Below are 24,477 nucleotides of genomic sequence, written 5' to 3' on the forward strand. Positions count from 1 at the left end.
CGCTAACTTCACCTTCCCTTTCCTTGCCAGGCGTTCCAAACGGTTGGGCCGCTGCCTCACGCGCCCACACGAGGCGCTCGACCAGTGGCACGAGCACTTCGCTTCTTGTTCGCGGTTGAAGACGAGGATCATGGGAGTTGTAGTGTTATGCTAAGTTTAGCAACCGGCTAAACTACCAACTTCTAAACGGCTGCTATTCGCGACTACTGTGCCTACAACTTCAGAATGCAAAACGGGCTGCGTATAGATGGCGGAGAGCAATGACTGAGGAGTTTGATGAAGATGTGGTATTTGAGGTTTGTATTCCCGCCGCTCGTTTGTTCTCGAAACTTGTAACCGATGCTTTGTCATACTGGGGTAAATGTAGCCCAGACGTTTGGTTCCATCTGCTAGCTTACACCGGATAGCGTAGCAAGCTAGTAGGCACGTTAGCCACCTCGCATAAGCAGCCGCTTTCCCTTGTTGCCATGCATTGACAATCCAAAACAAATCCCCATATTTGGCTGGCTGCTAACTGTGCGTCTGCCAAGGAGCTTTGGTGGTCATGAGAGGTGCTGAGCCGGGGCTTGGGTGCGCATTGTTGTTGGTGTTTCATCATTACTCGACTGGTAGTTAGAGGTGGGGTGGGGATGACCAGGTCCAATGCGTCGGTTCTGGAAGAAAAAAAAAAACCTTTCTCACACACACACACACATCTACCTACATCTGGATGGTGACAACATGAGCTGCGACTTCCTGTGACAATGCATGTGAGTAGCATTTCAGTTGTTTGACAGCTTATCTGTACATTGTTGTGATGGTTATATTCATTACACTGAGATGAGGCTGTGCAGCTGTTCACAGGCATGTTCAGCAGCTGGGGGGGAGAACTGGGTCAGGCATGTTTTGGATCCTAGCACGGGATATTTGTCCTGCGCTCTGCTTATTTCATGGCTGATTTGGTTGTGAGCTTTCTTTGTTCAGGGTAGGAAACAGCGTAGCCTGTGTTTATACCTCCACGAGACGCTTATGACATGATGAATTGTGCTTACATTTATTCCAGTTTCCATGCAGGAGAGGAGGATTAGGGCAAATCTTTGGTGCATGGAGAGGCTCAAAAGACAGTCCTGGTGTCTGTACGAGTGTCTGTTGATTTACAGATTCACATGTGAAGGCACTTAGGCTGTACAGCATTCCTCTCCAAGCAGAGAGGTAAGCTGCATGGAGGAGAGAAGAGGTGAGGGTGGAGCCTCAACTTCAGCTGATGAATCCTGAGGGAAAGTAGACTCGCTTGACAAATCGGTGATGGATTTTCCCTCGCTTATCAGAGGCATGACACCTTCGGATTCACACTGGGGCAAATCTAGGGCGAAATCGGGATGAGTGTCAGCTCAGCCCACATCAGACTCATTACTTAATCACCACATTTTCTCGCTTTCTCCTCCATCTGGCGCTATTTTATCTGTCTCCGTTCTCCCCCTTCTTCTCATGTATCGTTCCCCAACGACTGCTCAAATGTCCGGCCGTCTCTCTTTCTCTTTGCAGAACTCCCCTCTTTTCCAGTACCTGCACGATCTAGGCCACACAGACTTTGAGGCATGTCCAACGGCGTCGCAGGAGGACGAATATGGCGGACAGGAGGGAGACCTCAACTCTCCCGATGAAGATCCACAGAAGTCTTCAGTGAGTTCCTCCCACGCTCGACACAAATCTCCTACATGCCTGTCTTCTCCTTTTTAATACTGTCTCCTTCTAAAAGTATATTGCCTCTCTTCAAATCAGCTCCTTGAGTTGATGGAAACATTGCTCTAATTTCGTCTCTCGTAGCTGAAGTTTATTGACCTCCAAGGAAAAATGGATCTTGCAGCCAGATGAAAAGCAGAACACACACAAATGTAATAAAATACAGAAAACCTCTACAAAACAAGCTTTACATAAAACAGTGTTTATCAGTGACAGAATACATGAACAAATCCTAGTGAACAAACAATCATCTTATCTTACAATTAATTGCTTTTTTAGTGATGAACCTCGTGTTTAGATTGACTAACTAGACATTATTATTGTTTGAATATCATTACATGTTATTTTCAGTAGACATGGTTATCATTTTGACCAATGACAAATGGCTGTAATTATCCAGGGTAAGTACACATCAATAAAGATGGCTGTAAATGTGCCAAAAGACTTTTATGGACGTGCTTGAAGTTGCACAATTCGTCCACTGTTTACGGATACTGGCTACTTGTGCAGTAAAACATCTTTTAAGTTGTATACAGGTGTAGAGGATGCTGCCGGGAAGCAGCAGGGTCTCATTTCTAATAAATAAGTTATGTGGTATTGGATCGGTGCAGACACGTTTCTGAGATTGGTATCGGTGTCCAAACAACCCTGCTTGTTGCGCCCCAACACCAACAGTCCGAAATACAAAAATATTTAAATTATCTATCATGGAAGGCTAATGGAGCAAGTAAGTCCACACTTTTGCATTTCTGCTTAATAAACCTACTTTTGAAAGAAATTCAGATTAATTTACTGTTGATTGATAAAACTCGCGACAGCAAATAGTTGATTAATCTGTTTATAATCTATTAATCATTTTAGACATTTTTTCATGGAAAAATTCTCTGCTTGCAGGTTTTATAATGGAAGGATTTGCTGTTTCATATGATTTAAAAACTATCCCTAAAATATCCCTTGGTTTTGCACAGTTTGTTGGAAAAAATTAAGACATTTGATGACTTCAACAAGGACTCCGTGAAATGAAATGGGCTTTTTTTGGACATGGTCTGCAGATTAATAGATGATAAAAAATGAGTGTCAGTTGCTGCATTGGATTAATCAGATAAAGTGTTTAGCTGTAGATCATTTAAGACAACAAATCAAAAAAAGGCTTCTTAGTTCACAAAGAACTGAACAAGTCAAAATAAGTCGGCTAAGTGACTAACAGGGGGCAGCCCTAACAAACAGTCTGACCTGGGGGCTGTGTGTGTGTTTGTGTGTGTGTGTGTCTGCACACGTGTTCACTGTTTGATATGTGCAGTCAGACAGAAGGTAATTAATTTGACTATTGACTCCAAACAGTGACACATATTGGCACACAACCACACACAGACCGTTATGCGCTCTGGTTTATTTCACTTCACTTCAGTGAGAGAGGACATGACAACAAGCTCTGCGTACACACTCCAGCAGGTATTTTGTGTTGCTTGTTCTTTGCTCTTTAATCACACGCAGCAGATTCCTTTTCAAAGAGAAGACCTCTCGTCTCTCTCGCGTCTCTCTCCTGCTGTTGTTGTGATTTTTGAAGAGATAGCCCAAATGTGATTACTGCGGCCAGTGTCTGCTTTCTCTCCGACGTTATATCTGCCTCTGTGAGCTTCCTCTTCCAAACAGTGTGTGTGTTTTGCTGATATTTACATGTGTTTGCCAGCTTTTAATGGATCTGTGTGCCCTTCAACTCTGCATCAAATGACCTTGTGAACTTCGAGTAGCACTTGCATTAATACGACCGTTGATGACTGTAGTTTGAGTCGACCCGTGAATCATACAGACGAGAAACGTGTCCTCAGGATCACATGACTCTCCTCGGTCTCCCCCACCTCCCGCGACGGGAAACGGCGTTGTGTTTGCTTCGTCCAGGAACTTTCCGTACGTGTCATGCTTCCTCCCTTGTACGCTGTTGTTCTAAGGAGTTAAGGAGGATGAGGGGTTCAGATGAGACAGGAAAGCTTTTGGGTCGTCCCTCGGTGATCAGTTTCCTGGAGCTCAGATAAAGTCGGAGCCGAGGCAAAACACCTCGTTGACGGAGACGGACCACCGTTTTAAGATTTTGGAGGTCATTTAAATAAATGTGTATGTTGAAGCTGGTGATATTTAAATTACATTAAGAGGGGAGATTAGGCCAAAGTCTTCTGGTTCAAATCCTTAGGCTGTTTTAAATAAATGTGATTGGTGATTATAAACTTCTGTGACCACCAGTATGGGGCTTTTACCATAGTGTAGCTGTGTGGAAAGTGGAAAATGATTTTGAAGGTTGATTTTCCCTCAATAAATAAAGCTAGAAAATCAAAGGTATGTGTCTGATGCTGACAGACAGGAGACAAAGTAAGGTTTTATGGTTTTATTTAGTGTATTTTGATATTAATTAATTATACGACCATATTTGGTGTATGTATTTATTTGTGATGATACTGTTTAAGTTGAAAAATGATGGTAAATGTACTTTGGAGAATTGTTTCTAACCAGTATGGGGCTACAACTAACAATAACAACTCTAATGTAAACTTGCGTAACAATTCTCCAGTCCCTCCTCTCCTGGTCTCGGTGCTCAGTATAAATGCCTTTAGGGCTGCAACTCTTGATTATTTTCATGAATGATTAATCAGTGATTTGTTTAGTCTGTAAAGTGTGACACAATTGCAAAGAGCCCAAAGCGAAGTCTTCATATTGCTTGTTTTGTCTGACTGAATTAGAAATATATTCATTTCACAGTTATATCAACCAAAGAAAATCAGCAACTTTTGCATGAGCAATAATCAGACACACAACCCCGCCATGAAACTACACAGTGTTATTCTTTACTTAGGGGTTTGTGCAGAATAGAATATAGATAGTATAGTTTTTGAGCTTTATAGATGCTGGTAGGTGAATTTTGTTACCTTTTAAGCAACGTAGCTGTTAGCCTGTGTTGTCAGTCTTTGTGCTCAGCTACACTAACCGTCTCTTGGCTCCAGTTTTATACTGAATGGACAGACATGAGCGAGAGTGGCATCAATCTTCTTGTCTAACATCAAGAGAGCCAAACAGAGTTTTTCCCAGATTGTCAAACCTTTCAGCAGTTCATGCTTTAGATGTGCTGAGATGTCGAGACACACCTGCAGGCAGACGATCAGAAACCTGGATACTGCCATGATTATGTAAACAGGAATATGAACAACCAGGTTTTTTTGTTCCATGTAAATGCCACATCCCTGAAATAATCCAGAACGTGATTGCAATGCACATTTAAACGCACACAGACCTGCTATCACAAACAGCTGTCCGTGCTGAGCGTATCCATTCCCTCACATAGTAGAAATCATTGCAGTGTGTGGATGCTGGAGTTATTCTCTGTGTGACAGCAGGAGAATACTGATGAGCAAGAACTGCCTGCACCAGGATGTTATACAGGATGAGAATATGGACATATGTGAGATAATCTGTACGTGCTTTACATCATCTCGAGTGGGATTAACCGCTTTGATACCGCGAAGACGAACAAGAGTTGTGGCCTACTTTGAGGGCTGATGGGCAGTTGTTGTGTGAATGCCCAATCCTGAAGCTCGGTCTCCCAAACAGTAATCAATACTGCTGCGGCCTTTAGACTAATAACACTTGTGCTTTCCCCTCCAAAAAAAAGGGTCAGCTCGCAGGCGGCCCAGTCTGAGTCGATAACGTCATGAACTGGAAACGCACTTCACAGGATGGCGTGATTCTGGTTTCTGCAGGATTTTTAGTTTTGAACTTGAGCAGGAAAATAATGAACGCGTGTCATTATTAAAGCCTCAAGATACAAACACCTTTCAGAATGAGGCCCACAGCACGAAACACTCTAAGCGGATTAGTGAATAGTAGATCCTATTCATGATTAGGCTTTATTACACTGTGTCTTTTTAGGCTCTTAGCACTCGCAGGAAACACTTGCAACATTTCAAACAGCCGGAGGTTTGTTTTGCATCGAAATGTCAGCGCACTCTAACATATGAGGTGTCACTCCGGGTGAGTTTGGATGTCTCTGACTGTTTACAGAGGTAGTCAACAGCGCTGGGGATAACTCGTAGGATGCGAGCAATAAAGCGTGCGAGGATGTAAGATGTACAGACAGCCTCCTTTTCTTGAACTAAAAGAATCCCTTCTCTCCGTCTGTCAGCTTTGTATTGTGAGACAATAAAAGTTTGAGTTTTATTGATGCCGAAAACGTAAACAACGTCGGTCATTTGCAACACCACAATAAGAATTCAACAAACCGAAGCATTCATGTGGTTTTTGTGCCACAGAAGAGCTATATGAGACCCGGGAGTGGGTGTCTGTACAAACACACATTGCACTTATTGTTGTTGCCTGAAAGCGTTTGTCTCCTGGGATACTCCTTTGAACCGTGAGCGCGCATGTTCGTGAGCGCACACAGTTGTTATTTAATGGCTGTGTGATTCCTGCGAAGTAAAGCCAGGGTAGCAGAAACGACTTGCAGGTGAATCATTTAGTATTTGTATCAACTTTGTATTTGCTGATCCATTGAGCTACGTCAGGGCATAAAATAATGGAAAGCCCTGCGTAAAAGTTGAATTAATTGACTGAATTAAAACTTTTCGTGTGTGGTTCGCAGGGAGGACGCTTGTGGAGACTGGCTGAAGCCTTGTGGAGATGGAGTCCGATTCACCAGGCGGCTGCATCTCGTAAGATGGGCCAGCACCTGGTAGGTACAAAACTGAAAGGAATGCTGGCAACTTCTCTTTTGTTTTATTTTGGAAGGCATGATTTCTTTTTAAGCACTTTCGTCTGTTTTCTCGCAGGACTGCGTGTTCGGCCAGTACTCGGTGAGGTGCATTCTGGACCAGGACGTGCTGCTGCAGGAGGACGTGGAGCTGATCGAGCTGTTGGACCCGAGTCTGCTCACCCTCGGCTCTTCGCCCTCTGGCTCGTCCGGCCGAGCGAGCACCCTGCCCAGACCGAGCCTCATAGCCAGGCCTTCCCTATGGTGCGTTTATAAGGAGAGAAACACACAGAGCTGAACAGTGGACGGGCAACATAATTGGCTCACCAGAGAAAACCTGAAAGTATGGCTTCAAAAACAAGAGAGTGAACTCATGACAGTTCTCACAAAAGTAGGAAAAAAGGAGCTGCAAGGAAAAGATTCTGAAATATTATGTCTTGAAGGGAAAAAGCATTGGAGTGTGTTTATATTGTGTAGTGTTCCTCTTAGGCCATCTCATTTATAATACGATTTTTGACTTTATTAACTCGTGATCACAGGATCTTAGTGGAAGATGTCAAGAAAAGAGACTTTGACTTAAAAATAACATGTCTAACGAATGGATTGTCTCTTCGATCCTACAGGGATCCAAACTGCCAGATGACAGTTAGTGGTTGTAGTAATCAAATTCCCTGCTGCTCTCCTTCCTCAGGGACATGGCGGGGCTGGTCGGCCTGGCTGCAGTGCTGCTGGGTCTCTGCTCCGCATCCGAGGGCCTGTGGTCGCTGGCTGCGGCCCCGTGGGCCCTGGCGCTGCTGGGCTGGGTGGGGCTGAGGGGGGTCATGCTGTGGAGACTAGGCCGCATGCAGAGAGCCGTCCATGCTCGGGCCACGCAGCTCCAGACGCTGATCCACAACAGCAAGACTCTGACCGGACTGTCCCGCAAAGCTCTGCGGCTGGTGCAGGAGACGGAGGTCATCTCCAGAGGGTTCACCCTGTAAGTCGTTTTATATCCATCTATTTGCATTTCACCCAATCACATAATGCTAATGTGCATTTCTTATCATGACTCCAACTGTCACTGCCTGATTCAAGCCTGCTCAGTTAATTCACTCCTTTGTTGTTAGTTCACCTAACTCCTCAGCTAGCGTGTCTGGAGGTGTTTAATTATTTATGTTAGCACTAATTTAAGATCACTGTCTGTGTCTGTCAGCGTGTATAGCCTTAGCATTGTCCATAGAAACAAATGATGTAGCTTTACACTTCAATCACCAAGTAAAACAGAGGAATGGTTCATGATTTTGGGGAAACTTTCACTATTTTGCTGAGAGTTAGAAAAGAAGATCGATGCCACTCTCATGTCTGTGCAGTGAATATAAAGGTAAAACCAGACGCTAATTAGCTTAGCTTAGCATAAAGACTTGAATCTGAAAATCCTCCTCCTCCGGTATTGGTAGATACATTCTGTTAATTATTGAGCTTCAGAGGTGTTGGTAGGTGGATTTTTGTTTTAGCTGTTTCCCTCTGATTCCAGTCATTGTGCTAAGCTAAGCTAACCAGGTGCCTTTAAAGCTTCATATTCACTGCACAGACACGAGAGTCCTATCATGTAACTCTTGGTAAGAAGCGAATAAATGTGCAACCTTGATTCCAAAAAAGTTCTGACGCTCTGTAAAACATAAATCTAACAGAATTTGATACATTTCCAACCTTTTAGACACCTAAATTTATGGTTATTTCGAATTTCATGGCAGCATCCTGTTTCACACAAGTTAGAACAGGGGCAACAACAGACTGGGAAAGTTGTGCAATGCTCATAAACACCTGTTTGAAACACTCCACAGGTGAACAGATTAACTGGTAACAGGTGGTAGTGTCATGAATGGGTATGAAAGGGGCAGACTCAAAAGGCTCAGTCATTCACAAGCTAAGATGGGGCGAGGTTCAACACTGTTGTCAGCAAGCAGTTTGTTAGTGAGTGGTTGCATTCTGGTTTTTATTCATGTTTAACATCTTTTCAACTTTTTTGGAATTGGGTTTGTATTTTCCAAAATGTCGAGCTGTTCCTTTAACAGCATGTCATTCTGTCTTGTGTTTCTAACACCTGTGTGGTGTCCATGTCTGACATGTCTCAGTTTGTTAGTCTCGTTGTTAGTGTCGTATCGTTGAGTGTTGTGTGTGCCCCCCTGCTTCTTTGGGACGTCTCCACAGTTGTATCACATTTCACTTGTCAAGTTTGCTCGACAGGGTGAGTGCGGCCAGCTCCTTTAGCAGGGCGGGGCCGGGGGCGATGCCACGAGGCCAGCAGCTGATCGGACTGAGGAAGGCCCTGTACCGGGCGCTCCGCACGGCCTTCAGAGCCTCACGTAGAGCCACCTGTCACATGCTCAAGGCATATCCTTTATAAATGTAGTTTTATGAGAGAAAAACGGGTGCACGCTTTGTTTTCACAAAGGTGTGATGTGTCCTTAACCCCTCCGAACGTTCCCACTGAACTCTGAGATCGATAACGTGACCAACTACGTGTCTGCGGTGCCTCTGAAGGAGCTGGGGCTCGGCCTGGGAATCGAGCACCTGGGCGACGAGCAGGCTCAGGAGCTGACAGATGACTACAGCCTGCCTGCCCTGAAGGTAATGCCTGAGGGTTGTGTGGACACAAGTATAGGAGAGGAAAGATAACAACAAAACAAACATAAAGGGTCATAATCCACAACTTTATTAATGTTAATGTTCAGCTTCATGTTTCGATTGTTGTTTTGTCCTGCTGTAGATGCTCTTCCAGCTGTGGGTGGGACAAAGCTCTGAATGTTTCCGTCGGCTGGCTCTCCTCCTGTCGCCACGAAGAATAGAGGAGCCAGAGGAGGTTGCACCCAAAGGAGACACCTCCACCTCCAACCCTCCTCCTCCTAATCCTCCCCTGCTGCACCGGTCCATCGCGGCAGTGACAGAGCCCCTCCATCACGCTCTGGCCAGCTGCCTCGGAGAAGTGCAACGCAGCTACGACTTCCACAGACACTTCGAGACCCAGCTGAGGACGACGGGCTCCGACAGGACAGGGAGGACCAGGGAGAAATGCCGAGAGCTCAACACCCTGCACACCTCCATCCGAAGCCTGCAGCTGCACCTCAAGGCCCTGCTCAGCGAGTGAGACACACACACACACACACTCACACACCATCCTGACTGCCTTCTTTCTACACTTCGCATAAGATGTGATGAGACTTCAATGACCAGTGTGGGGAAACTGGGTCACTTCATCATCACCAGAACTTTAACACTAGACTTCAGTCTAGCTCGAGGCCGCACTCTCTGTTTCATGTTGCAGTAACGTATTGTATTGAAAACTTGCCTTGATCTCGTCAGGATGATCATCCTAGAGGACGACCTGGAGAAACTGATGGTGTCCAAAGAACAGCCGGAGTTGACGTTCGAGGGCTACCAGGACCTCAGCGACCGGCTCCACCAGCTGCAGCCGCACATGCAGGCCAGCGCCGGCTGCTGGGAAGACACCATCTGCCAGGTGGAGCGCATGCTGAGACGGGTCAACGCCTGTCCAGGTGGGCTGGGTGGAACACAGACACACACATAGAAAACCAACTGACATTAAGGGCAGACACTGTAGGTGAACTGGCAACATGATGATGAGGAAATAAATACCTCTCTCAGGGACCGATAGCACAAAAATGCAAAACCAGTGTTGTCCTATGTCACGGTGTGCCATAAAATATATAGACCACAGAACAGTGACGTCCCCTTTAGTAGTAAATTGGTTTCCATATTTACACTGACCCTTTTTTTAGACTTCCTCCTTCCTTCACAATGACTCAAGACTATAGCCGGTCATGGAGGAAGTAGCTCCTTCACAATATAGGACAAGAAGCGGACCAATCAGAGCAGAGCAGTCAACACAATACCAAGTTGTTGAGCTCATCTGTGTTATTTTTGCAATAACGTCGGTCTACATCATCTCTGCAGGTAATTCTGAGGGCCTGGAGCAGTGTGGTCCTCCTCTACCTGAGATCCCTGATCCTCCTCCATCCTACCCGCTGATCCTGGACAGAGATCCTGTCCCCGAAGAGCTGGTGAGATCAAATGTCCACCGCAACAATATTTGCATCCAGATTCTCTCAACACATTTTAGTTCTGTTTCCCTGTTGTCAATCTGCCTCTGCTTCATGTGAACCAGGAGTGGGAGGCCTACGTGTCCGACTCGGACTCCGACGGCGAAGGCAGAGGGTCGTGGGCAGACATGTTTTCACCGGAGGAACGGGAGCGGCAGCGGCGGGAGAGGGAGGAGTCCCGTCGCGTCCTGTCAGAGCTCAAAGCTGTGCTGGGCTTCCGTGCGTCAGAGGGGGAGAGGATGAAGAGGAAGCAGCTGCTCTTCAACGACCAAGGTCTGCACTCGCCCATGTCATCTCATCTCGCTCCTGTCATAACTGTTCATATTTTTGGAATGAGGCTTTTTTATTTTTTTATTTACAGTCAAAATATACACACAAAAACAAACAAGATGACAAAGTAATATCAAAGCAGCCTTGCTAGAAACATGGGTTTTTCCAAACTAGTGTGACTCACAGGATGTACACCGTTGGTACAAACCTGCCATTGGTCGACTATTTCAGACGCCATTCTCTTTTACTTCCGCTATCTGTGTGCTACTGTTGACAAAATCCCCGTTTCTATGGGAAACAACACCAACAGCCTCCAAGGTAGCAACCCACACTCTGAAATTGGCAAGTAGTCCTAAAACCCTAACCTGGTCGCCAGCTGTACAGACCTAAACAAGCTAGCTGCTGTCACCTTTTCTTTTGCGGCGGTTTAGCCGTTTTAATGCCAGGGCTCGCCGCCCCACATGCAAATGTTCCACACAAAAAAAAAGTTCCTCCCTGACACTATCATGCAGAGACAACATTGCTGGATCCTGGGCTCTGCGCCACCCACAACGATTGTGGTGGGTTTAAAGAAATACAAACAAGCCGGAGTGTATTTGTCCCCAAGGCAGAATGATAATGCGTGCAGACAGACCTCTCTCCACGGTGTTGTTAAGCGAGGACCAAGCAAGACTAATTTGTAACTATCTTTGGAAAACGAGGCAGAAGTGTTGTTTTCCCGTCTTTGGGTGTTTGTGTTTTTTTGGCTATTACTTTTTCCATCATTAAAGCTGATTGTATATAAGGAGAGAGAAATAAAGTGTCACTCAAGCATCTGAAAATAAAATCTCTCTTGGGAAGCATAGTCGTGTTATATACAGTACGGTTTGAAAAAAACAAAATGAAGCTAACCTTGGACACATTCTTTGATAATGTGCCTATTACAGAACTGAGACTCTTATCACAAATTAAATGTTACTTTTTATTACTAGCAACATTTTTGAAACTGCAGATTTTATGTGAAAAATGTATAAAGTTCAAAGAACTTGAGGCTGATTTTAGTCTAAAACCCCAGAATGTTTTAATTTATGATGACCAGCTGTACCCAGAAGATATTTGGTAATTTTTCTGTCTTTCTTTTCTATCTAATAATCAATCATTTCAGTTTTGAAATGCAAAGTTAAAACTGGAACTTGATATATCGATTCAGCCTTAAATGATTTATTTCTTCTTCTTTCTTGCAGCTGCTGTGACGCCGTCAGCTCACCCTGAGAGTTCAGATCCCGCCTCAAATCCATCCGACGCTGCGGCTTCTGTGGGATCGGTAGAAAGTAGTGACGAAGAAGGAAACCACCTTTCAGAGTGCCCTGCAGGAAACGAAGGGGAGGAAGAGGAAGGAAGAGATGGCAGGGTGAGGCCTGACCCCTCCACGGAGCCGGTGACGGAGTTCAGCTGTGGTTTGGAGGCGAAGGAGGGGGATGTGGGAGGCACTTTGGTCTGTGCGAGAGGAGGAGGAGGAGCATCCGAGCTGCACCAGTACGACGGGGTCCTGGAGGAGGGGGAGGGCCAGAATGGTCTGGACTGCTTCCTGAACCCTAAAGTCCCCGCTGTCACTATAATGGACAGACTGACGGAGATCCACGGGTCAGCGACGCTCAGCTTCAGCTCCGCCCTCGCAGCTCAGGTGGCGGCTCGCTCCCACTCGCTCGTCCACATGGAGGAGCAGACGTTCGGAGATGATGAGGAGGAGGAGGAGGAGGAGGAAGATGAAGAAGAGAACGACAGACGAGCCCCTGAGAAGGACTAAAATGAAACCCCGCTGCTTTAACGGAGCACTGAGCAGAGACTGTATTTATGTCTGATTGTCTTTTATCGATGGGTCTGTGTTCCATCTTTACTGTTTCTGGTGTGGAGGTATCTCAAATTTACGCCACTATCACCCATCCGTCCATGTTACTGTACATTACCCACAATTCCTCCTGCTCTTTTGCTGTTAAAACTCAGGTACCAGAACCACTAAAACAAACATGACCTTTCAGCGTGAAGGTCAGAAGAATGTCGACAGTTTACTCGGTGACATCCACATAGTGTATATTGATCACAGTCGCTCAGTAGATGTGGAAACAAAGATTGTAAGAAACAAGCGATTGGCTCCATACATAAAAAAGAAAATGTGTAAAAATGAGATTTTTTAATTGCAGTTTTCTCATCAGTCACTATTATCAAAGCACTCCAGTCTCGAGTTACTGTGGAGACGCTACAGGCTGGAGGAGTGGAAAGACTGGGAACATTTTTCTGAGATACAGTGGGATTAACTGTGTTCAGACAGAACACGAAGATATCGCCCGCACGGCCAAGATCCGTCCTTGTGATTATAAAACATCTCTTCTTGAGCTATAATTGAGTTTATCCCAGGGCTTCATGAAACAGAAATAAGAGGACATGGAAATAACAGAAGGAACGGGAGTTTCAAACAGGCACATTCCCCCAGACACGGCCATTGCATCTGTTGCTCGATAGCTAACAATCAATAATCTATAATGTCAGTTGGTCAGTGGTGGATATGGTTACAGCGGAACGAGATTTTCACAGTACTCAAAAAATGTAGAGCAAATTGCCCAGTTGACTAAAATCATTCTTAGGCTAAAGGTGCTGCTAGCCCCAGGCTAAAGGTGCTGCTAGCCCCAGGCTAAAGGAGCTACTAGCCCCAGGCCAAGCAAGCTTTCACACTGGCCCAATCCTAGGGCTGGGTATCGAACTTTAAAGCTTTTATGTCCTCGAAATCAATCAAACATGGGGCTTAAAGGTGCCAGCGTGAAAGTACACAGCTAAAGTAAACCTAAGGCCTAAGAATACAGTATTACACAATATTAATATAATTCACATTGACCCTTTAAAGGTATGAAAACAGAGCAGTTCTTATGCTTTATTCTAATTTTTTTAAATATTATGTCCTGACAGGCACTTGACAGAAACTTGATATAAACTTGACATTTTTTTAATGACACTAACACGGTAGAATTCAACACTGACGATAAGCAAATGTTCATGAGATGATGACCGTGAGTTTTCATACTGCAGTATACTGTGAAACCGATACACCAACAGAACAAGTATTCAGATCTTTAACTCAAATAAAAGTAGCTATAACTTACCAAAATGTAAAAAGTACTCTATTAAAAGTAAAAGTCCTGCGTTCAGAATTCAACTGAAGCTTATTGCCGGTGAAATGTAGCAAAAGCGTCACAAGTACTTGTTGTGCAAATGAGTTAAAAGTTAAAAACTGATTTTTCAGGACTTCAGAGGCCTTAAATTGTACTTAAGTATAGTACTTGAGTAAATACTTTCTTTCCCCACTGCAGTTGGGACATTGGATGTTTTGGTCACGCTAACACACGATCACTTTGCCTTCTATCTGAACACACCTCGAGCAGGACGTTGATCCCAGAAGACATTAATCCTTACAGATTTGAGAGGGAGCTCTGCAAGAAGAGGAAGTGAGATGCTATTTTTACTATCAGCTCTTTATTTTTATCCATCTCTCTGCTGTCTGACCGGACACAATGGGGGGGGGGGGGGTGACGTTAACGCGGACACATAGCCGAGCACACGTTCACGATCCTATTTGGAATACAACACTATTGTTGTCTAAGAATAATTCATGAAGACTGAAAAAAATCTGTGTTTACAGGGGCACACTCGGAGCAGAGATAAAGACGGACTTGTTTGTGACTCGACACTTTAAAGACTGTGGCATGAATTCACTGAACTGTGCTGCTGTGAGGTTTAAAATCAAATACCTGTACGGGTATAGTAATAATTAAAAAAAGGTTGATTTTCTCTCATGTGAGGGCAATCTATAACTTTATGTTTCATATGAAGTTGCCATAAGAGTCTGACAGCCCTGATGTATGTCCCCCACCCTCCTCCTCCTCCTCCTCCACCTTCCCCGTCTTTCTTGTCACCATGTCTGCCTTGTTCTGACCCTTGCTACACCCTCTCTCTCTGTCGGGGTGAGGTCTACCCCCCTCCTGCATTTTCCAACGTGAAATAAAACACCATTCTGGAAGTGTTCGTTGTATCCTGAAGTCTTTTCTGGCACTCGTGTTTCAGAGACTCTCACGCTGTGGGGGAAAGAAACAGGTTTGGTGAGTCACCTGATATGTTATGTGGGATTTTGCACGGCAGCTGGTGTTCCCCTTTAAAGCATTCATGCCTTTGGAGACTTGCATACAGACGTGATGTAGTGGGCTAAGGACTTAACATGTGAGAGCCCCTGTCTTGGGATTTAATACATTTAAGAAGGGAAGCACCATAATTCAGTAACTCAAGCGCTGACCTTTAAGTTGGGCATTAAACACATCAGTAAAGGATCTGACTCCCACTAAAACCCCCCGCACTGATTGTGTTGTGAAGACAATACAATGTGCATCAAGTGGGAGTTTACCTGCTTCTATATTTACCACACAGCTTTATCAGTGACATTGTTTTATTAGGTTGTTTTGTGTTGTAGCGGCGCCACCTAGTGGTCAATTCTGTGACTGCAGCAGGTGCTTTTTTTGCCAGTAATGCAGTTTTTTTTGTGTCTCAGCTTCTCCAACTTTGTGTACAAATGAATTCATATATTAATAGAAATCAATAATCCTACTATATATTACTACTACAATATGTAATTAAATATTAGTTTCCTTTACTTTGTTTAGCTTTAAGCTTTAATGAATTTGTTTTTTCCCACCCACACTCAGTTAATGTTTCCATTTCTGATATTCTTAATTACATGACATCACTGTAGTTTATTTATACTTCTCCTCACGTTTCTTCCTCATTAGGTTCAGTTGACAGGCTGCCCTTCAGCTGATTCGGCATGTTTTACTTCGTGCTGCCTTCATGAGCTCACGTTTAGCTCCGATTTCTGAATACACAATTTATGGATGCTATCAAATGTTTTTAAAAGGGTGTGAAAAAAGTATAACACACCTGTAACAAAACCTTTGACTGTTGTGGACTATTATTTTATTTTGCACTAAGCAGTGCTTTGTTCATTAGAGAAGAATAAAGAAAAAACAGAAACTGTGACACAAAATCTGCTTTTTTATGCAGGGGGTAAGGGGGTAACATAACACTAGAGCAGTGGTGCCAGACTTTTTGCCTTGGAGGGCCACAACTAAAACTTAACGGCAGGCCATGGGCCCAAATTAAACACCTATTGTATCAATGATGTCATTATGAAAAAAATAAAAATAAAAATTAGGAATGCTGCATTTTTAATGATCATTTTGCCTCACAAAAAATAAAATTTCCATCATTTTCTATCATTAATATTGTGTTTATTTCACTAGAAACATCCACAGCAGCTTTGAAGCAGAGTTAAAGTTAGATAACCACTGACTGTAGCTACCGTTTGCTAGTTAGTTAGCTCAGTTAGCCATGCAGGTAGCGGTCCAGACTGGGAGCTCGGAGCACCAGCATGATAACTTCCATGGATATCATTGCAACACAATACATGATGGTAATAATAATAATAATAACAATAATAATTATTATTATTATAATAATAACGTTTTTTTCATAAGTTTATAAAACACCGAGTGTCCGTGAAGGCAGCATCACACACAGCACTCCCACAGTCCCTCGCGCTTCCTTTTCCAGCAGCGCCTGCGATCATGGCGGACGTGGTTGCGGAGCAGGCAGCGGACCAGAAACCAGTGCTGAACGGGGAGGTGGAGGACAGAGACGAGGCCGACCCTGTGGAGGAGACAGCCAAGAAGAAGAAGAAAAAGAAGAAGAAGAACAAGTCAGCAGCGACAGGTGAGCCCGGCCTGGTCAGCTTCTTGCTAACAGGCTAACAGAGCTAATGTTACTTATTAGAGCAGCGGCTAGCTACCCACAGTTAGCTGCGACAGACTCGGAAGTCAAGGAGTTGCCTTCAAAATAAAGGCGTGCAAGTGTTTCTACTGCATCGATGGTTAACTAGAAAAAAGGTTGCAAGGACTATGAAAATAGTGTTTTTCTATTGGATGTTTTTCAAGGTGCATTTCATTGAGTCAAGTCTAATCCAAATAAATAAAAAATGAAATAATAATAATCCAAATGTGTCAGTGTATTGAAGTATGTTGTCAAATAAATGCCAAATATCAGGACAGAAAGGACGTGTTTTTGTTTGGTTTCTAACGTGAAATCAAACATTAAATAGCAGCATCACATTAGAAATGTACATAGTAAGTATACGTTAATTATTAATTAATTGATATTTCAGTTGGTCACAGTGTCTCACTGTCATGGCCATATTTTGCATTTCTTGAACGATATTATAATATTTTATCAAAACCTACAGTTGGAGAAATATATGCGAGACTAAAACGGCCAAAATAAAAATAAATAAATAAACCATTGTCTCAATAAATAACATACTGTGTCAATATGCACAAAAATAATAGTAAAAAGTAAAAGTAGGAATTAATTAAGTTTATAAAATGGAACAGATTAATATTCCCGTTTTAAGGTGCTGCTTTAATTCATATATTTTTATATTTATTTCATTATTCGGAGTGTGTCATGGGGTCAGGTTTTCTCCTCGTGGTTGATCTCAATCAGATTGCATGTCTCGACAACTGCTGGCTCAGCGTTCGACGTTTATTTTGAAAGTCCTGCCGGACGTGTGCTCCAGGAACACGTGTGGCTTGACGCTGATCCTCATTAGCCATGCGGGTCGAGAGCGGTGTGGACGGTGTTGCTGTCAGGGCCTTATGAAACACACCGGGCTGTAGTCAGATCCTCATCCAGGAGCACTGACACTCAACACAATCGATACGATCATTGATTTATTGGCCATTTGGAGAGAAAACAGCAGAATGTGGTGATCGATCTGCTGCCTTCAGTAACTGTTTGCTGACTGCTGCTGAGCCTCAGCCAAGTTTTCCTGTTTCGTAATTCCCCCTATGTCAGAGTTATTATGTAAGGAAGAAGATTTTTAATAGATCAAAACATCATGAATGCTTTTATCCACCTTTTATCTGATTTTATTACAAGAAAATTAGAGATATTTTGCTTCATAACTCCCAGAAGAAACCACAGGAATATTTAAAATAGTGATAACAGTGTGTCCTGTTGATTTAGTTTATGTAAATCTGTTGCTGTATTACCCGACAACAAACCTGTTTTGGCAAAAGATACAAAAATGCCATTAAATGAGGGCTGCACCCTTCAAGAAATCCCCGAGCGGGTTGATGTAACACATGTTTTTGTACAGACTCGTCATTTAAAGGCCATTGTAGTGACACGATCCGGCATCAAAAAACAATCAGCGTCTCGACAACTAATTACATGAGCTCCACTTTCTGTAAATGACTCAACTGGGTTTTGCTGCTCATGAAAAGCAACTGATTTTAAAGCCTTTCTACGTCCATAATGGTTAGTTAGTGTAGCTGCCACTTACAGAAAACAGTAATTATTGAACAGCTGTCAAACATTAGAGGGATCCTCCACAATACATTCAGTGTTTTCCTCCCCAAACTGAAACAATTAACAACTCATTTTCTTCAACTTTTGTTCTTCTAACCCACAGATTATTTATTTTTTGTGTTTTTTTAATAGACGCTGTAGAGGAGTGGTTTCCAAGCCACACCTGTAATCGTATCCATGCCTCTGTAACACGTGTTAACAGCTGTATTAATCATTAAATACTTGAAAAATGATTCAAGAATTAATTTGAAACGTATTAAAATTACACTAAAGCAGGCCACAAATTTTATAATGAGCTGAACTGCTCCACAGAAGAGAGCGATCCATTTTCCACCATGTTGCATTCCTTCACACTGGCTGTCAATCAGAGTCTATGATGTGTCGCGCTCTAATAATTCCCACCAGCTGACCGTTGCATGAACGGGGAAATACTTCGGTTCCATCGAAGGTTGTTAAAGGATTTATAGGAGTATGAAGCATTAAATTACCCGTAAGAGACGTTTGATCCCGTTCCTCACATTGTTTAATAACCGAATCATATTTTAAGTTCAGCTGAAATGTGTGGAGTAGCATCGTAGACACAACAGGTCAGTTAATAATCAGTTTAACTCACTAGTGTTTCTGGTCAAAGCTAGCGAGTGTAGTTATGTTTAATCGGCTGGTCGACTAATCGTGCGCATCCCTGACTGTTTCCCCTTTCAGTCACATTTACAGGCCGCTGTCTTAGTTTTCAGAGCCGCTTCAGCATAAATTAGTTCCAGTATAAAGATTTAAACTGGTACTCGGTGTTGGTAGATAAATGAGGTTTTGTAATTTGTATCCGGAGGGAGAAAGTTGGGTCTGTGCAGCTCAGAGTTTTTAATATCTTTTTCTTTCTACGTTCCTAGAGGTAGTTTACAATGGTTCACTCTCAGCTGCTATAAAACACATTTAAGAGAGCTGCGTTAAAGTACGATGCCAGTGTAAGAACTAACGTTTGTGTCTTTCGTTCTGCCACTTTTTTCTTTTCCCACATCGGCCTCTACATCCCACTGCTTGTGCTGATGCAGCACTTTTTTGACTGCTCGCGGTTGACAGCTTGTTGGACTGTGTATGTGCTCCTGTTGTTGATGATCCTCTCGCTGCTGCAGGCGCTGAGGCGGAGGCTGATGGAGTGGCCGACGTGACCAAACAGCTGGAGAAGCAGGCGATAGAAGACAAAGAGAAGGAGGAGGACGGCGAGGAAGGTGATTAGTCGTAACACCCCATGTTGCACATTAGCGCACGTAAACGTTATACCTGGTAGCTGGTGTTACAACAGTATCTTCACCTGCACAGATGGAGACGACGGAGAAAACTCGGCAGGGAAAAAGAAGAAGAAGAAAAAGAAGAAGAAAGGACGTAAGTTGGCCGCGTTGTGATTTGTGAGTGCTGCAGAAAAAAAAGAGTAAAGCTCTGATTCATCCTGCATCGCTGTGAAGAAAATCCCTGACTGTGTTATAATTGAAAAGGAAGAGCGCTCGCTGTAAGACGCCAGTTCGTCAGTCTGATGGGCTGATTTCTCTTCCTTTCTTCCAGCCAAATCTCAGACCGATCCCCCGTCTGTGCCCATCTGTGAGTTATACCCGAGCGGTACTTTCCCCATCGGACAGGAGTGTGAATACCCCCCCTCACAGGACGGGTAAGAAGCGCTCACACCTACACCTCGATCAGTGTTCGGGCAGCTAGTTTTATAAATGGGTCATTAATCCTGTTGGAAGTGAAAGTGATGCGGGTTCTGCTGGTGTCGCTCCTCGACTCTGGAGGCCCGATCAGTGATCAACCTTGAGATGAATTTGGATTTTTCTACACTGCATTGCACAAACACAAGATCTTATGTAGTATATTTGTCTGATTTGTAGTCAGAAATAACTTGTTACACTTAATACAAGACAAAAGAAAGTAGTCATTTTTTCTTTTCCGCTTTATTTCTTCCTCAAAGGACCGTGTAATGTGCTACATAATACCGTAACAGTCAGAGGAGTAGTAGTATTTGCAGGTCATGTAAGAAGTCTGAAATTGTCAGCTGATACTTTTCTGTTTCAGAGCACTAAAACGTTCACACATTGAGTTAAAATATTACGCAACACTTTTGTTTTTCCTCCCATTTTTTTTTTTTGCGCATTTTAGTTTGGCCTTTATTGTGCAATAATGTTTAGTTAACATCCTGACATGCCAAACGACAAGCTGTAAGGTGGGTGGAATAGCGTGGCCAAAAAAGAAGTGTTCATGGATTTTAACAAAGAGATATAAGACTTTTAAAGGCACAGAAAACGTCAGATCTTTTATTTTGAACTCTTGAAACATGAGAGCAAAATCAAAAGTGTTCAGTGTGGATAGTTTGTTGTTTGCATGTGTTTACATGTAGCATTAAAGGGAGCCCCAAATCTTAAATTCAGTTTTTATCTTCTCACCCTCATGCTGATAGAAAGTCGGGTGAAGTTTCGTCGTCCACAAAACATTTCTGGAGCTTCACAGCAAAACAGTGTCGCAGCGTTCTCCGAAACAACTGAAGTAGATGGAGACTTGTTTTAAGGCTCCATAAAGCTCGGTCAGCATAATCCAAGTTTCCAGAAGCCCTAAGATCATAAATTGATTTGGAAAAGGCTCATCAATCTCGATGTGTGCTAACGCTTTAAGCTTTAGCTACTGTGATTACAGCATAATAAAGGGTGTAAATAACGTCTTTTCAATTCAATTTGGGATCTTCTGGCTTCTGGACACTTGGATTTCACTGGATGAGCTGTATGGAGCCATTTTATGTTTCATTAGGTTGTTTAGGAGAGTGCTGCAACGCTGCTTTGTTGTGATGTATGCTTCTGTGTAGATTAACTCATTTGGTGTGGTCAGGTGATGGAGGCCGAACGATGAGTCATGTTGTAAAACCAGTCACTGCAGGGGTAACTTGATAACCCCTCACCACTGACTCTCCAGAGCTATCAGCATTTTTAATCTATAATTGCTCCAGCTCGAATAAAACATCGTCTCCTCTTGAGGCCAGCTATAAAAAATGTGTGTCCTCCTCCATCTCTCACCAGTCGCAGCGCGGCGTGGCGTACGACCCACGAGGAGAAGCGGGTGATGGATAAAGCCAACGAGGAGGTGTGGAACGACTTCAGACAGGCGGCCGAGGCCCACAGACAGGTCCGCCAGCACGTCCGCGGCTTCATGAAACCCGGACTGACCATGATTGAAATCTGGTGAGGCTGCCTCTATCACAGCGATCCATCTCATCAGTATTATTATGAACACGCAGATGTGACTGAGCTGAAATGGAGAGCAGCGGGCCGGCGCTCTGAAAGCAACAGGAAGTTAATTATTGTGTTATGGAGAGCAGAAATGGCTGTTTATCAAATAATTGTAAAAAGACATTTCTTTTAACATCAGAACTTGCCTGAGAATCATCAGAATTTAAAGTTTTCTTCAGTTTCTAAATAATCCAGTGATGATTGTCTGTACGTCCATGTTAACACTGCACACAGGAGCTGCTAATGGCTAATTCGGCTTACTTTTAATGGTGCTAATTGGAAAAAAATGGCTTAAAAATGTTGTATCCCAGATCTGCACTCTAAGCTTATCTCCTCTGTTGAGTTGTGTTTAAAATCCTCTCATTTCATCTCCCCAGTGAGCGGTTGGAGGACTGTTCTCGTAAGCTGATCAAGGAGAACGGGCTGAACGCCGGCCTGGCCTTCCCCACCGGCTGCTCCCTGAACCATTGTGCTGCCCACTACACTCCCAACGCCGGAGACACCACCGTCCTGCAGTACGACGACGTCTGCAAGATCGACTTCGGCACGCACATTAACGGTACCCGATAAATTAAGTGCTGCTTCAGCTGCGTTTTGTGCTGATGGTTAAAAGATTGTAGCCATAATGGGCGTTCAGAGTAGCTGCCTGTAAAGATTTACATTACAGGCAGCTAAGAGTTTACGTTCATTACCGCGCAAAATGAAAATCAATTGTCTGGTGGGTCGTTAATCACACTGAACAACTTGAGCTGGTAATCATTTTTCCATCTACGTCAACTGAAAGATGCTCTTCTCTCTGCCTGATGTCTGTTTGCAGGGCGAATCATTGACTGTGCCTTCACTGTCACGTTTAATCCAAAGTATGACAAGCTGCTGGAGGCCGTGAGAGACGCCACCAATACTGGAATCAAAGTATGATGAACACACGCACGCTTCGCTCGGATGCGTTTCAACTGTACGCTGCCTGCAGCTCCTGACTTCCTGTGTCTTTGTTGCAGAACGCCGGCATTGATGTGCGTCTGTGTGACGTCGGAGAGGCGATTCAAGAAGTGATGGAGTCGTACGAGGTCGAGCTCGATGGCAAAACATACCAAGGTCGGTTTTTCTTACTACAACCTGCACATTAGAGATATCCTGCTTCATTGTTGATTAATCTGTTGATTATTTCCTTGATTAATCGATTAGTTGTTAGAAAAACGTGAAAAAAAAGTCAATCAGTGTTTCCCAAATCCCAGCGTGACGTCCTCAAACGTCTTGTTAAATGTAGTAATAACTTGTCTTCATCTTGTTGCCTGAACATCTCTGAGATTGTTTTTCTTCTGCTGCAGTGAAGCCGATCCGAAACCTGAACGGCCACTCGATCGGTCAGTACAGAATACACGCTGGTAAGACCGTGCCCATCGTCAAAGGAGGAGAAGCTACGAGAATGGAGGTGAATAGTACGGCTCAGATCACCTTTTCAACAATTCTTATATTCTCTGTAGCTGTGAGAGGATAATGTAGATAGATGTGAAAGCTTTTAGACTTCCTGTTATTGATTGTGTGTTTTCTTTTCCCCCTGCAGGAGGGAGAGGTTTACGCCATCGAGACGTTTGGCAGCACAGGTAAAGGTGTGGTCCACGACGACATGGAGTGCTCTCACTATATGAAAAACTTTGACGTCGGCCACGTCCCCATCAGGTAAGAGCTGGTCCGTCTTCATGACGTAATACTGTACGCTTTTATTGATTACCCCATGGTGTTAAATAACTGAAGTTACTAAATAACTTCCCTCCCTCCTTCCTCTCCAGGCTTCCCAGAGCGAAGCATCTGCTGAACGTCGTCAACGAGAACTTCGGCACGTTGGCGTTCTGCCGGCGCTGGCTGGACCGTCTGGGCGAGAGCAAGTACCTGATGGCCCTGAAGAACCTGTGCGACCTGGGCATTGTGGACCCCTACCCTCCGCTCTGCGACACCAAGGGCTGCTACACCGCTCAGTTCGAGCACACCATCCTGCTCAGGCCCACCTGCAAGGAGGTGGTGAGCCGGGGAGACGACTACTGACACCCCCAACCCCACCCACCCTTCAACAGCACCACACCCTCCCCCGTCACCACCACCACACAGCACCTCCAAGACCCCGTTAGCAAGTCCTCCTTCAGCAGAAAAGAGCTTCTAAAACGGGACGTGGTCGTCTCAGAGCAGCTTTGAGGGATGCCAAATGCTACTGTATTCTACCCACAATGCACCACTCACAGCTTGCAAGGAACAAGGACTGGCTTTCTGAGTTTTGTATCATCAACCACAGCTTAAAAAGTAAACGAGCCAACACGTCTCTGTCGGAGGAAGCATTGTAGTTTCCTCCAGGACCTCATTTTACACATTGAAGAGTCAACTGTCACACAGTTAAACATTAATTTAAGTTGCCGCTGAATCTAGTGCACCCTCAGTATTCACAGAGACGGTGAGCGTGGGACACCTCCCTCTATACCTCCCTTTTTCATTTTTCAAAGTTTGTATGGCTCCACTCTGAGCCTCCAGTACTGTTAGTGCTCGAGTTAAATTAAGCACAAATGCTACTGATGGTTTTAAGACGTGGTTAGGCCACATGCATGGCCAGAAATCTCCGCAAACAGACGATTCCTAACATTTAAAGCTCGGGGTGCCGTTGTAAGAAACGCCATCTTCACACATACAGACACCGGTGCATCTGCAGCTGTATGTTTGGCTTCTGTCGCTACAGGAGGGAACTCTGCACTCTGGCCCCTCTAGTCATCCTTTTCTTTGATATTTGTAAAATATCTTTGAAACGGTTGCTGCCACTGTATGTTCCCGATTACAATGCTTCATTTTGAACTCCCTGAAAATGTTTTTGTAAGAAAAGAAAAGATGATTAAAATGATTTTGCTCAATGTGGGGCTGTCCTCCTCTGGTGTGTCTAATCAAAAGAAATCCAATCTCACAACAG

The 24,477-nt window shown here is 44.0% G+C and overlaps 2 protein-coding genes across 4 annotated transcripts; both read left to right on the forward strand.

The window, feature by feature from the left end:
• The first annotated feature begins 50 nt into the window (after nucleotides 1–50).
• Nucleotides 51–14,877, forward strand: vezt (vezatin, adherens junctions transmembrane protein). Of its 3 annotated transcripts, none has more exons than XM_084345635.1 (12): nucleotides 51–296; nucleotides 1,525–1,662; nucleotides 6,347–6,436; nucleotides 6,534–6,718; nucleotides 7,146–7,430; nucleotides 8,669–8,826; nucleotides 8,916–9,064; nucleotides 9,204–9,577; nucleotides 9,797–9,990; nucleotides 10,409–10,515; nucleotides 10,620–10,827; nucleotides 12,048–14,877. In XM_084345635.1, exons 1-12 carry the CDS (start codon nucleotides 261–263, stop codon nucleotides 12,608–12,610), a joined length of 2,487 nt encoding a protein of 828 aa, XP_084201761.1. In that variant the 5' UTR covers nucleotides 51–260; the 3' UTR covers nucleotides 12,611–14,877. The 3 variants fall into 3 exon arrangements, with proteins under 3 accessions (XP_084201761.1, XP_084201762.1, XP_084201763.1); XM_084345636.1 differs by having other exon boundaries at nucleotides 8,681–8,826; XM_084345637.1 differs by lacking the exon at nucleotides 51–296 and adding an exon at nucleotides 474–749.
• A 1,553-nt stretch (nucleotides 14,878–16,430) lies between these two features.
• On the forward strand, nucleotides 16,431–24,421 carry metap2a (methionyl aminopeptidase 2a). The gene is made up of 11 exons (XM_084345171.1): nucleotides 16,431–16,611; nucleotides 19,395–19,490; nucleotides 19,582–19,644; nucleotides 19,822–19,924; nucleotides 21,321–21,482; nucleotides 21,908–22,089; nucleotides 22,348–22,442; nucleotides 22,529–22,625; nucleotides 22,859–22,962; nucleotides 23,095–23,210; nucleotides 23,321–24,421. The coding sequence occupies exons 1-11, from the start codon at nucleotides 16,467–16,469 to the stop codon at nucleotides 23,571–23,573; spliced, it is 1,416 nt and encodes a 471-aa protein (XP_084201297.1). The 5' UTR covers nucleotides 16,431–16,466; the 3' UTR covers nucleotides 23,574–24,421.
• The last annotated feature ends 56 nt before the right edge of the window (nucleotides 24,422–24,477 follow it).

Source organism: Pagrus pagrus, assembly GCF_965226575.1.
Source record: "Pagrus pagrus genome assembly, chromosome: 23".
In the NCBI taxonomy this organism is placed as follows: domain Eukaryota; kingdom Metazoa; phylum Chordata; class Actinopteri; order Spariformes; family Sparidae; genus Pagrus; species Pagrus pagrus.

What these genes read in the sequence shown, in the direction of transcription:
- vezt (XM_084345635.1), top strand. Translation starts at nt 261, where the DNA reads ATGACTGAGGAGTTTGATGAAGATGTGGTATTTGAG. An exon ending in AAGATCCACAGAAGTCTTCA is followed by an intron (nt 1,663 to 6,346) that starts GTGAGTTCCTCC and finishes TGTGGTTCGCAG; the next exon opens with GGAGGACGCTTGTGGAGACT. An exon ending in CACCTGTCACATGCTCAAGG is followed by an intron (nt 8,827 to 8,915) that starts CATATCCTTTAT and finishes AACCCCTCCGAA; the next exon opens with CGTTCCCACTGAACTCTGAG.
- metap2a (XM_084345171.1), top strand. Translation starts at nt 16,467, where the DNA reads ATGGCGGACGTGGTTGCGGAGCAGGCAGCGGACCAGAAACCAGTGCTG. An exon ending in CGATGGCAAAACATACCAAG is followed by an intron (nt 22,626 to 22,858) that starts GTCGGTTTTTCT and finishes CTTCTGCTGCAG; the next exon opens with TGAAGCCGATCCGAAACCTG. An exon ending in GAGAAGCTACGAGAATGGAG is followed by an intron (nt 22,963 to 23,094) that starts GTGAATAGTACG and finishes TTCCCCCTGCAG; the next exon opens with GAGGGAGAGGTTTACGCCAT.